The sequence below is a fragment of the Brachycentrus maculatus genome, unplaced genomic scaffold, assembly GCF_059751285.1.
Source record: "Brachycentrus maculatus isolate JH-2025_06_01 unplaced genomic scaffold, ASM5975128v1 h1tg000015l, whole genome shotgun sequence".
NCBI lineage: Eukaryota > Metazoa > Arthropoda > Insecta > Trichoptera > Brachycentridae > Brachycentrus > Brachycentrus maculatus.
Genome location: NW_028280769.1, coordinates 428,390 through 442,142, shown reverse-complemented (window position 1 = coordinate 442,142; position 13,753 = coordinate 428,390). Strand labels below are relative to the sequence as shown.

At 39.5% G+C, this 13,753-nt stretch overlaps 1 protein-coding gene across 3 annotated transcripts; it reads left to right on the top strand.

Moving 5' to 3' along the window:
* Positions 1-34: 34 nt before the first annotated feature.
* Positions 35-11,425, top strand: LOC148313315 (uncharacterized). Of its 3 annotated transcripts, none has more exons than XM_088263980.1 (3): positions 35-89; positions 6,907-6,971; positions 7,802-11,425. In XM_088263980.1, the coding sequence occupies exons 2-3, from the start codon at positions 6,914-6,916 to the stop codon at positions 10,963-10,965; spliced, it is 3,222 nt and encodes a 1,073-aa protein (XP_088120106.1). In that variant the 5' UTR covers positions 35-89; positions 6,907-6,913; the 3' UTR covers positions 10,966-11,425. The 3 variants fall into 3 exon arrangements, with proteins under 3 accessions (XP_088120106.1, XP_088120090.1, XP_088120097.1); XM_088263964.1 differs by lacking the exon at positions 35-89 and adding an exon at positions 3,073-3,894; XM_088263971.1 differs by lacking the exon at positions 35-89 and adding an exon at positions 3,175-3,485.
* The last annotated feature ends 2,328 nt before the right edge of the window (positions 11,426-13,753 follow it).

Sequence of the window (13,753 nt, the reverse complement as noted above, 5' to 3'; positions counted from 1 at the left end):
ACACTTACATTTAAATGTGCTGCTACTCCTTGAAGAGTAATTGCCGCAGACCCGAGAGCATTTGTTTTTAAATGAGGGGCTGGCTTGAGGTACCATATAAATAAATAAAGAATAAAATTTAAACAAATTTATGTATTAGTAAAATACTAAAATAATAAATAGCTTATTTTCATCTCACCAATAGATGTCTCTAGTGAAGTTCTAGTGATTCGGGAACAATGTTTCAAAATTGGTTCAAATATATATAAAGGGTCCGCCAAATAACTTTTTTTTTTTAAAACAGGGCGCAAAACATCGAGTGTAGCTTCGGCTGTGTGGCACGTAGCGCCGTCCTGTTGAAACCAAATGTTGCCAATATCCTCCTCTTCAATTTTTGTGAACAAAAATCCGTTCAACATGGCCCGATAACGATCGCCATTGACTGTAACGGCCACTCCTTGCTCATTTTCAAAGAAAAATGGCCCAATTATGCCTCTGGACCAAAATCCGCACCAAACAGTGACTCGTTTTGGGTGTACCGGCTTTTCAATGTATGCGTGCGGGATTTCTGTGCCCCAAATACGACAATTTTGCTTGTTTACATACCCGCCAAGATCAAAATGAGCTTCATCCGAAAAGATGATTTTTTTGGCAAAATCGGCATCTTCTGTAAGTCGATCGCAGGCCCACTCAGCGAAGCGAAAACGCATTGGATGGTCAGTTGGCTTCAACTCCTGAACCAATTGGACTTTGTATGGCGTCATACCAAGGTCTTTATGCAAAATTCGTCTCAATGATGTCTCCGAAATGTTCAATTGTTGAGAACGACGGTGAATTGATGTTGATGGCGCTTCACGCACACTTTCTGCCACAACATCGATATTCTCGGGTGTACGCACTGTTTTTGGCTTTTCACGCTTTGGTTTATCGATGAGGATGCCAGTTTCTTTCACTTTTTTCACAAGATAACGAACATACGGAGCTGACGGTGCTTCTCTTCTTCCAAAAACCGTACGCAATTTTCGCACACATTCTGCAACATTACCATGATTTTCAAAGTAATGTCGCAATATTTCCCAGCGTTGTTCAAGCGTATACACAACCATATTCGCTCAGCGGAAGGATAAAACTAATTATCTGTCAAATCAGACATGAGCTAAGTGTTACCATTCACGAAATAAGCACTAGTTGAAAAAAAAAACTTTAGATGGCGGACCCTATATATATATATATATATATATATATATATATATATATATATATATATATATATATATATATATATATATATATATATAGATATATATATATATATATATATAGAGCTTCCAAGAATTTGAGTGGTGTGGTTGTCAATGATGGGTGGAATTGGTGAATGTTACACGTGTGTAAAGTGATCACTTAAACCAGCCTATGACGGTCGTCAACCCCGTAAATGCCCAGACTTCCATATTTTTATTAAGTATATGTATATTTATCATACATATTTCTACAAAATATTAGGTAGATAACAATAAAAGGAAGTAGGAAAAATAATTGAGTTTTGCATCCGAGCGCTTCCATGTTTTTTTTAGACCCGCTTTCCGCTTCGCTTACTGTACTAACGCATTCTCTTTTTATATCCAACCATTATACAACACGACCACTCATGTTTTTCATTATTCCCACCACCACTCAAGTCAAACTCAGCTCTCTGGACGATTCCATTTTCTCTAATCTTTGTTTTGCTCATACACAGTTTGAGGCGCGAGCAATTTGTACAGCTAAAGTCGCAAGGTACATTTCAGTATTTTCATGCGAAAATGTGAATCAATATTACAATTTCGACTTTTTGATGCGTGACGTTGTAAACTAAGTAGGCCTTAAAACGTTTTATCGATCCATGCTTGGCGTGGAATATTCGTAGAACTTATAATACGTTGAATCAACTGATAGCGCATTAGATTAACTGATAGTTGACCTTATAACTGATGGTTTAGTTGAAAAATACAGATAATCAAAAATAATACTTGAGTTAATGAAAAATAGTATGATCATATTCGCTTTTAAGTGTTTGTTTTATGATTAGTTTGAGAAATTTGATGACATTAGCGATTTTATTACCTGTTATACATATATTGTATACGTGACAGCTATATCCGGGCGTGGGCGCGGTTCAAAATGGACTTGCCGACTTGCCCCTTGCCCGTTTTAGCTATTTACGCTCTTTATTATTATTATTAATCATTCTGATAACATACGTAATATACCTGGTGATAAAATACTTTCTCTATCGTACATACTAATAATACGTAAATAAAAACGCGTAAATTTTAGCGCGTCAGCGCTAATTACATTACACTGTTTGTTCTTGTGACAACATGCTGTAACTAGTGTCAACATTCTGAAATAATTGCAACATATTATACCTACCTACAGCTTTGTATTTCATGGAATCAATGACTTGGCACATAATTGTACAATAATTTACATTTACATGACATCAAAAATCCAATAAAGATATTATTATTAAATATTTATTGTTGTATCATTTACCCCGCTCATTAACATAAATATTAGTGCGTTCGACTACAATTCACAAGGTGCCGGGTTCGATTCCCGACTGGATTAATCTGTTAATGTGAAAATTGATAATTTTCTCTATTCTAATAGACTAACACCTAGAATATAGATCAACTTGCTTTTGTATATAAAGATCAAGATAACACTGCATCAATCACATACTATGTCTTGTTTATCCACAAATAACGGGTTTGTTGAATTATTATGTGAAGAGATTTTTAAATGAAGTGTTGATTTATTTTTATTACAAATGTACTTTTAAATTTACAATTCAATATTGTAAATTTGAAATTGGAATTGGTTAAGAGTTTTTTGTTTTTGTTTTTTGTATTGTAAAACGCACAGTAGATCGATGGTTATCCGTTAAAAATAACTCGTTATCGCCTTGTATTCAAACGTACGTAGCCGGGCAAAACTGTGTACGTAGCTGTATTACGCATTGTACAAGCACAAGCATTCCGCTAGAGAACGTTAAAGCTAGACAGCAAGCGATATAGTTAGAACATTCGCATGTCATTATTATTTCAGTCGCCCCCTATTTTACTAGCTTGGTAGCACTTGGCAAGCATTTGGTTGAGCTCGGTAAATTTATAGCACCGTGTCATTTGACATTTCCAACGTGTAGTGTTCTCACTCTGTTTGCGTCGGATTACACGCGTTAGAAAGAGACAACCATCTAGATCCAGCCCGTGTCAACGGACTGCCATAAACCCATACCACTCATACCCAGACAAGCCCGTTCGTTGTGGTAATCGCGGCATAGTCCTTGAATGTCTCGGGAACCGGTTACATTAAGTTTAGCGAATTGTATATGTAAATACACGTATATACAATACTAAACTAGCGTTTCGAACAGTGCATCTGAGTTGAAATTAAAAATTCAACCGAAAACTGTTGCACCGCACCGCGTACCTACGCGGTCGAAAGACCGACTTTACATGACAGTAGGTACTTGGGAAGCCATTTTACATTTTCAAGTTGAACTGACATTTGTTTTGTTTTTTGAAACCTCAAACTACTCCGCTCCATTTTGAGATTCAATTTTAAGTTGGTGAAATGGCGCGTCGGGAATGCTTCGCGCAAATTTAAGCCGGCAATCTGACGTTTAGTGTACCTAGCGAAAAGCGTCGAACAAAAATGATGCATTTTTTTTTTGAGAAATAAAACATTGCTAAAAGACACGGCAATGAAATGTGGTTTGTGAGTTGATAAAATACGCCAGTGAAATTGTGAAACTGTGGTTTTAAGTTCCCAAAGATGTTTAAACGACTCTAGGACGCTCTTGAATTTCGAATTACTCCAGTCAAAAATTGGTGGTCACAATTTGTTTGGTTGGATTGTATTATAATGCTTGTGAGTATCAATGTTTTGTTTTGACGGAAATATCTTTCTATGAGGTGACAGCGTGCGCATGAAAACGTTTATTTTGGTTGTATGTTATGGTATAATATTTCGAAGAAAACATCTTCATTATTAGTAATCTATTTTGTCAGTGTTTTTGAAAACATAAGACATGTTATCAAACAAAATTTGGCTATTTGTGCGCTGTTAAAAGGCGAATTGGCACGACACTATGTCATGATGACCGACTTCTAGTTTTAATCGGATACAAGAAAATGGAACCTACTAAAGAATATATAAAAAAATAGGATATTAATATCTCGCAGTGGAAAAATGCAAGTGTTATATCTCCAAAAAAAGTGGAATATAATTTCTCGGAATTTTATGTGACAATTTGCATTATTGTTTACGTATTTATTCCCATACACTTTTTCTTAAAATATTTTTATATCTTGGGCTAGAATTCCATACAGAAGTTAATGATTTATCTACGTGGTGTAGCTCTGTAACCTACTCCCATTGTACATATATTTAAAAAAAACTATATATCAAAATATGTTACTTAGAATTTACTTTAAAAAAACATACCCACAAATACACTCACACACACACATACACACACCCACATATGTAAATATATATAAATAATTAAAAATGATGAAATAACTAGATTGTCCGTCTCCATGGTGTAATGGTCAGTGTGTTTAGCAACCATGCTGGAGGTCCGGGGTTCGATTCCCAGGGGGGGGTTTAAAAAAATGCGATTAACGATCGAGATATCCCTGCGTCAGTATGTTGCAGTGCCCTTTGCTCCATTGGGTGCGGATAAGGGTAGATGAAGTATTAGACCGCTCGAAGCGTAGGACCGATCATGCAATCAAGATGGCACTGTCAGTACGATTCAGTGCCCTATGCATATCTAATTTCTGCCTGCAAAAGCTAACAAAACACTAACGTTGTTATATTGGTAGGTACGAGGTAAACGATCCAAAATTAACCCTTCGCTGCATCGTGTATCAAATTTGTTACATAGCCAAAAGCTAGTTATAAAACATATATCAATATCTCATAAGGATAACCATTGGATGTTGCAAATTTGATACATAAGTATTTTCTTGTTTGTTCAGTGCTAAAAGTTTTTTATTATTTTTTAATTTTTTTTCCTCTAATGTTTAGAGTAAGATACAATAGTTTTTTATAATTATTTTATTGCTGGGAACAGAGTGAATGGTGCACTAAAATCAGTTTTAGCAAATAAAAATCTATCAGCTTAAGCTAAACTGGCAGTACACAATGGAGTTCTGGTTCCAACCCTTATGTATGGAAGCGAAGCATGGAGTTGGCAAAAGAAGGATGAAAGCAGACTGAATGCAGTCGAAATGCGATCCCTCAGACGAATGTGTGGCAAAACGATGTTTGAAAGATGTTCGAATGATGAAATAAGGAAAGAATGTAAGGCTGAGATAAGCATTATCGATAAAATTAAGAAAGGTGTGTTGAGATGGTTTGGACATTTGGAGCGTATGAGTGAAGAAAGAACGGTTAAACAAATTTATGGAGCAAATGTAGTTGGAAAAAGAAGCAGAGGACGACCGAGGAAAACTTGGCACAATCAAGTATGTCAAATACTTGAAAGCGGCCGGGTCAGGAGTCGTAATAATCGTCGGGTATGTATGAGAAGATGCATGAACGTAGAAGAGGCAAAGAATGTTTGCAAAGACAGAGTGGTGTGGCGTTCGATTCTCTCTGCCTACCCCTGCGGGGAAGCGGCGTGATGGTTAGTTAGTTAGTTAGTTAGTTAGTTAGTTAGTTAATTATTTTAAATAAAAAAGTCATGCAATGAAGGGTTAAAATCATTAAATGTTAAGAAGAGACAAATATGTGATTTGATAATTATGTACATATAGTTAAGACCTTATAACAAAGAGATTGTTAGATAATATTCATACAAAAACAATAAAGCAATGTCGGGTTATGGTCCCGTGGTTAGTGTCGCGGACACTTAAAGTTAGAGTTTCTCGGTATGAACCCACCCTACCACAACTTGATACCTTTTTCTAATAATGAGCCGCTCAGGCTCATAGAAATAGTATGAAATTGAAATATTTGTGTAAATAATAAAAACACAAATATTTTTCTTTAAAAAAAAAATGTATTTCCTTATTTTCTGACTTTGAAATGAGGTTGGCGCAGAAGGTAAAAAATACCCTTCCCGTTCGTAAGCATCAATCAACCGAACGGGTAGAAATACCTTTCCCATCTATAGTGTGTTAAATAAATGTTTGGGTTAAAAATTATTTGTATTTTTTGTGACCCCCCTGGGAATCGAACCCGGGACCTCCAGTACGGCAGCCAAACGCCGCAACCAAGAAGCTATGGAGGTGGATATATTAAAAACATGATAAAATTAAGGGCAAAAGAAAAATATTAAACATCATCTCATTTTTGCTTTTTCTAACTGCTGGTACAAGAGCACTCCATGCCATCGGTCCCGCGACAGCAACGACACACTAGCCAAATACTTAGTATTTATAGTTACTCTATCACAAACACCATGGCGTGCTATTGATAGTCTCACTTTATCATGATTTTAGTTTATTGAAATCTATAAAAATGTGCCATAAACCTATTTTCAGTTTAAGTTTTACTTGGTAAATACTAATAATAAACCCATAAATAACAATATGACAATGACTAAAGCCTCCCTCCTGTTGTCTATGTTCCCACTGATAAGAAATAAGAAATAAATGAAAATAATGAACTCCTACCCCCTCTTCAACCTTCAACGTCCCAAGGACACAGCTCTAAAATGTAGAATTAGCATCACATACGGTGTTTGAAAATGATGCGGAATGCATCGAAACAGTTGTCACAACTGATTTAAAGAAATAGTGGTATTTAACAAGTAAAACATAAATTAAAAATGGATAGATTTTACCTCAAAGTGACTGCCGAATCAATTAATGAAATTATTCATCAATCGTTTGAGTTATATTTCTAATTCTGTTTTTGTTTTATTTCCAGAATCGATATGCCTAAAATTACGGAAGACTCATCATCGAACCAGTCTTTTCCTGAAATTCCCTCAGGTAATTGGTCTCTCATTCAATCAAAATATAACTTTGTTTCAAAATCATTATAAATATTTTATTATAACTTAATTATAATGCCTACCGGATTCGAAGCTAACCGCTTCTTTATCAAGACTGATTAATACTAGTATTAATCAGTCTTGATAAAGAAGCGGTTAGTTCGAAACCGGTAGACATTATAATTATGTTATAATAAAATATTTATTTGAAAGCAGAATGAATGCAGTCGAAATGCGATCCCTCAGACGAATGTGTGGCAAAACGATGTTTGATGTTTGAATGATGAAATAAGGAAAGAATGCAAGGCTGAGATAAGCATTATCGATAAAATTAAGATAGGTATGTTGAGATGGTTTGGACATGTGGAACGTATGAGTGAGGAAAGAACGGTTAAACAAATTTATGAAGCGAATGTAGTTGGGAAAAGAAGCAGTGGAAGATTGAGGAAAACATGGCACAATCAGGAATGTCAAATACTTAAAAGCGGCCGGGTCAGGAGTCGTAATAATCGTCGAGTATGTATGAGGAGATGCATGAATGTAGAAGAGGCGAAGAATGTTTGCAAAGACAGAGTGGTGTGGCGTTACATTCTCTCTGCCTTCCCCTGCGGCAAAGCGGCGTGATGTTTAGTTAGTTTTTTTATTCTTTTTTTTAGATTTTAAAACAAAGTCATATTTTAATTTTGAAATTGAAAATCACAAAGTTATTGCTTCAAATATAAATTATACTATCTAGGTATCGCCAGTTGATTCCAACCTTCTGTTCAAAGTTCGCCTTTAACGTTTATTTTGTGCAAAGTTTCAATTATGGTTGTTTATCCATTACAGATGAGGAACACCTTGAACTGGAAGAGGAAGAAAATGAGGAACCAGATGAAGAAGAAGATACTCCTCAGAATTTCCCCTCGAATATTTCATCTATATTGAAAAGAGTCTCGCAGTCGCAGCATACGCCCGTCATCACTGCGCCGACAAAGCTCGTAATCCCCGGGCTGATCATCAACCAGACTCCCGTCAAACCGCCGCACTGCAACAAGTGCAACCAAGACTTCGAGGACCGATGGGAATTGAACACCCATCTGATACAGCACGTCAAACAGCCAAAGGTCCTCTTGGAGAAGCTACCTTCGGACGATGAAGACGAAGAGGATAACCAAGAGGACTGGTCGGACGAAGAGGATGATCAGGAGACAGAGATTCCTGTGAAGGGAAATGTAGGGGACTCTTCGACCATAATGAAAAACCTAGGCGCTGGCATCAGCATCAAGAAAACCCTAGAAGGCCCCACGGCCATTATCAACAAAATAAATATTGCCAATTTGAAGAACATCATTATAAAGAAACAGCAGACGGAGCAGGTGGTAGCTGGAAACGACTCTGCAGGTAAAGCGAGCGAACCCGTTCCGACAATGGAAAAAATCGCCACTTCTGGATCTTTGAAGTTCACTATTAAACAGTCTTCGGCGGGAAAGGACGACTTCCAAGTTGTGAACAGTCACACGGAAATCAAGAAAGAACCGGTGGCCGTTCCTACTTACAGTATGACAGCTGCGAATGCGCCTCCTCCTCCTCCTTCCAACACCCTCAATGCCCCGAGTAACCATGCCCAGAAAAAAACCATATCAGATTGGGATACCCTGGATATTAAAGATGGTATATTGGAGCAGTGCCAAATTAAAACGGAGCCCGTCGTATCGAATTACCCTTCCGCTCCTCCTTCCATTGTCAATCCCCTATCCAGTATGGCCAACATGCAATCTAGGATCAAAAATGAAATTGGCTCCGGACCTTGTTCACCCGCTAGTCCAGGAGATCAATTGAAAGTCAAATCGTTCGCTCTCGAGGAAGCCAAGAAGGCCGCCGAACCGTCTATCCCCAAGCCCATAGTCATCCCGAAAAAGGAACCAGATTCTAGTGTCGCCATTATCGAAATCAATGGTGACGATTCGGACAACGACGATATCATGTTTGTGGACTCTACACCGGCCGTACCCGTAGATAAGAAACCCATCATATTACCACCCCCCGGAAAAGCTCAGATCACGGAACTGCCCAGTACACCCAATTCCACCCAGTCGGGTAATATGTCAAGACCGCCGTCGCTGCTGAGGCCTCCGTCTGATTCGACCACTCCGTCGCCCCATCTCTCCACGGAGAAACAGCACAACTTCAATTGGAACGCCCCGTCAAAATCTCTCGAGTCCATGATGTCAGATAAAAACACGGACGCCATCTTCGAGAGTTTACTCGCTAGTCACAGAAACGACGGGAAATCAGATCTCGGCACCAGCGAATATATTTCTCTGGATACGCTAGGCCCCCAGCATACTTGCGAAGTGTGCAATACTAAATATTCAGATATAAGGTTGCTGGAGAGCCATCGGAGAGCCACCGGGCACTCCAACGAAATAATTCTGGCGGGGGGTTCTAGTAACGCTCTCCTTCCCTCCTTCGGACCGTCTGGTGGGTTTCTCAACAATTTTGGCTCCAATCCCTTCAAGCAGTTGGCGGAGACAGTGGGGAAGCTGGCCAATTCCGGCGGCGGGGCGAATAGTCGATTTTCGCATCAACAGAATATCACCGTCAATTTTCAGGCGTTTCCTCCTAACCAGGGCTACATTCCCCCGCAGCAGCCTCCCGCGCAGTACCCGGGCATGCAGCCCGCGGCCCCGGGCTACCCCGGCTACAATCCCAACGCTCCTCAGGGAGCCTACGGCCAATACCCGCCCAATCAACCACCTTACGGGGCCGTGCCCGGCTACGGGGTCATGGGGGGAAAGCCGATACCTCCCTTTGGCCAACAGCCCTCCGGCCCTTACCCCCCCGGCTCCTACCCCCCCGGCCAGCAGCCCCCTGCATACATGCCCTCCCAGTACGGATCTCAGGCCCCCTACGGACAGAACCAGTTCGGTCAACCCCAGGGGGTCCCCGCCTCCGCTCCCGGGCAGATGCCCGCTACGATGCACGACCAGAGCGGCCACCAGAGTCCGGGCAAGATGGGCGGGATCCGGATACAGAACTCCCAGTCTCCCAGTCCGGGGCAGAAGCTGCAGCAAGCGCCGGGCTCGCGCCTGGCCACCTCCCTGCAGCAGCCGCGCGGGCCCATTAAGATGGGGCGCGGCGGCGGCATGAGGGGCGCCCGCGGCGGCGGCCCGCGGCCCGGCCTGCGCCCCTCCATCCGGCCGGGGGTGCAGGTGCAGGGCCAGGCCATCCGCGGGGGCAAGCCCAACATGATCCGCGCGCCGATGAAGCGCCCGGCGCCGCCCAACGGGACCCCGGGCACGCCCACCAAGAAGCGGCTGGACATGCTGCTGCCGGACCGGCACGACAACGAGGACTGCCAGGTCATGTCCATGCAGCAGCAGCGGGACGGGCTGCCCTTGATCGGGAGCATCAAGGGGTCCAAGGAGCCCGTGCAGCTGGGCAGCGGGCTGACGGTGACCAAGACGCGCGTGCGGCCGCCCACGCCGCCGCCGGCGTCCAAGGACGCAGGCGCCGTGGCCAGTCTGCTGGCGCAGCGCGGGATCCGCATCACGGCCAGGCCCAAGTCGCCCTCGCCGCCGCCCGTGCACATCCCCAACCTGGGCAGCGCCATCAGCATCACCAAGAAGCCCGCCGCGTCCAGCTTCAGCATCCCCGAGGACACGTACGACCACTCGGGGGGCAAGCCGGCCAAGTGCGACAGCTGCCCCGTGTCCTACCCGACCTTCCAGCAGCTGCACGAGCACAAGAGGCTCTTCCACAACTCCGTGTCGGAGATGGGGCTGCCCGTGGTGGACTTCTCGCAGCAGTCCAACCTGAGAAAGCTCAGCAGTTTGGGGATCTTCAACTTCATTCCTTTAGCGAATAGGGAACAGGGAAACGGCTGCTTCGGTATTCCCATAGTTTCGGTGCAGAACGCTATGAACGGGACCCTGAACAGTTCACTCCAGGCTCTGGGCGCCGGGGGCCTCTTGAGCCTGGGTCCAGTGAAACCCCTACCCAAGTGTTAAAAGCGGCTAAAAAAAGTGATCTTTCTACTTAGGTTGTACAATTAGAACTAATTTTGTTTTACGGGAAATACAGTTCCACGCCAGATATACGAAGTGACTATGATTGTTTTGTTTTTGCATTTTATCAATTAAACTGTTCGTAAAGCGTTTTAATTTTTTTTTGTTCTTCATAGTTTTGAACAAAACTTTATATGTGACAATCTGTGTACGACAAACTGTCAAGACGAATTTGATGGATATTTAAAAATAAGATATTTTTTAAGAGATTTTCTATTATTAAAACAACCTTGTTTGCATTAAAAAAAAGAGTATTTTCGAAGATGTTTGAAATTTAAAAACTGAGTCAACTTATAGGAATATTTCTCTCCGTGAAAATAATATTTGTCGCAAATTACATATATATTTATCCAGTGAAGATATATTGAAAAAATATTATAAACGAATAAAAAAAAACATTTATATTTAATTTTTATATTTATTTTTGTCAGTGGGAACACGGGTAGGGTTTTTACACTGATTAAAAATAAGAAACAGTTCCTACCCTTTCCTCATCCTTCAACATCCATATGGCAAGACTCTTTTTAGGCTAAGCTTCACATACGGTCTGTGCTAACGATTCATCGAAGCACGCGTCATAATAGATTCTAACACACTTCGGACGAGAAAGGTATTTCTACCCATTCGGTCAATTGATGCTTTAAGACGGGAAGGGTATATTTACCTTTTGAGGCGGCATCATTTCAATGTCAGAAAATAAGGAATTATCCAATTTTTTTATAAGAATATTATATACCAATCTCTTTGTTAAGGTCTTAACCAAATGTAGATAAATATTATCCACTGACACTTCGTGATGGAATTGCATTTTTAATATAGTATTAGATTAAAACCAATATTTTTAGCTTTTCCGCTTTATTTTTATTTGACCAGCGACCGGGTTTCGTCGTAACCGACATCATCAGACTGGTGGGAGGCTATACAAATTGTTATGTTATATATAAAACAAGGCAGGAGTTGATAACCATGATTTGATATAATTTTATTGAGAAATTAATTTAATTTGAGTGAATTTAAGTATTGTATGATATTAAAAATATTATATTATAAAAATATTTTTAATATCATACAATACTTAAATTCACTCAAATTAAATTAATTTCTCAAAAAAATTATATCAAATCATGGTTATCAACTCCTGCCTTGTTTTATATATAACATAACAATTTGTATAGCCTCCCACCAGTCTGATGATGTCGGTAACGACGAAACCCGGTCGCTGGTCAAATAAAAATAAAGTGGAAAAGCTAAAAATATTGGTTTTAATCTAATAATATATTACATATGTAGATAATTATCAAATCCCGTCGCCAGCGGTCCGCAGGGGTAAAAAATATCTATCTGAAATGTGTTTTACTTTTCTTATTATTTTTTTAAATTAAAGAGTAAGCTTTAAAAGTAAGCTTTGACCAAGTAAGATTTAAGGTTTGCCTCCGTAGTATAGTGGTCAGCACGTTGGCTACTGCGCTGGAGGTCTCGGGTTCGATTCCCAGGGGGTTCAAAATATAAAAAAAGTAATTTTTCACTGTAATATTTGATATTACCCTAGACTTGCACCCAAAGAGCAAGGCTTATCTCCTTCCTTTTATGTATTTAACAATCAAACTACTTCTGTATGATGCAGTGCCCTATGCACCATAGGGTGCGGATAAGGGTTAGAAGCAGAGGATTTTTTAAATAAAAATGCATATTTATTATCATAATACATTAAATGTTAAAATCAATCGCTGATTTTTTGAGTCTACTAAGTTTTATTTTTTTGTTAAATAAACAATAATAAATTTTGTGACAATTATTTCGCCTTGTTATGGTATTTTTAAACGAATGTTTGTAAATGTCACAATACATTAGTTTGAAAATGCCATAACAATGCGAAACCATTGTCGTAAAATTTATTTTTATGCGTTTTTTTAACAATAAAATACAACTTAGTAGACCCAAAAAAAAAAGTGTTTGATTTTAACATTTCATATATAAATTAAAACGAGTTCTTCAAATTAAACACCAAATCTATAAATTGACGAAATAAATATAGCTAGTACTTAGCTTTGAGAAAAGGTTATTGCGAAAAATTTAAGACGTGTCGTGGTTTGACTTTGTGAGGAATGAAGAGATAAGGCGTAGGACGCAGCAAATCTTGGCAAAAGTTTCTATACCAAACCCGGGAATGTGGTGTGAACTTTTAGGGCACAAACAAGCCATGACTGGGTATTTTGTAAATACAGTTGGTACAAAACAATACACAACTGTGTCTATTGTTGTACAACTGCTAGTAAATTTAGAGCTATGACTAAATTTGCTCCTGTTGCTAAGAACATTTGGAAAAAAAAGTCGTTTTAATACTAACTAACTAACCATCACGCTGCTTCCGCAGGTGTAGGCAGAGAGAATAGAACGCCACCATTCATGAATCTCCTCCTGCAAAGTTGTTTTGATGATTTTCTGATATTCAAATTCTCTAAATTCCATGGATTTGCTTTTTAGTACTATTATTGTCAATTTAATTTTAATTTGTTTAGCAAATTCGAAAAAATAACTTATTAATTAAACATTTCTACGATTTGAAATTACGCCTTGTTTTATCCATATAGAATGTGGAACAATCACCACATGAAAGTTAATAGATTCCCTAATTTATTTATATATCTTGATACTAAGGAATCTATAAAATTTTTAAAGTATTACTCTTTATATTTTAGGAACATGAGTTGTATCTTGCTTAATTTTTTCT

Bases quoted from the DNA above. Each gene is read 5' to 3' on its own strand.
- LOC148313315 (XM_088263980.1), top strand. From the start codon at position 6,914: ATGCCTAAAATTACGGAAGACTCATCATCGAACCAGTCTTTTCCTGAA. The intron at 6,972-7,801 runs GTAATTGGTCTC...TATCCATTACAG, and splicing joins TTTTCCTGAAATTCCCTCAG to ATGAGGAACACCTTGAACTG.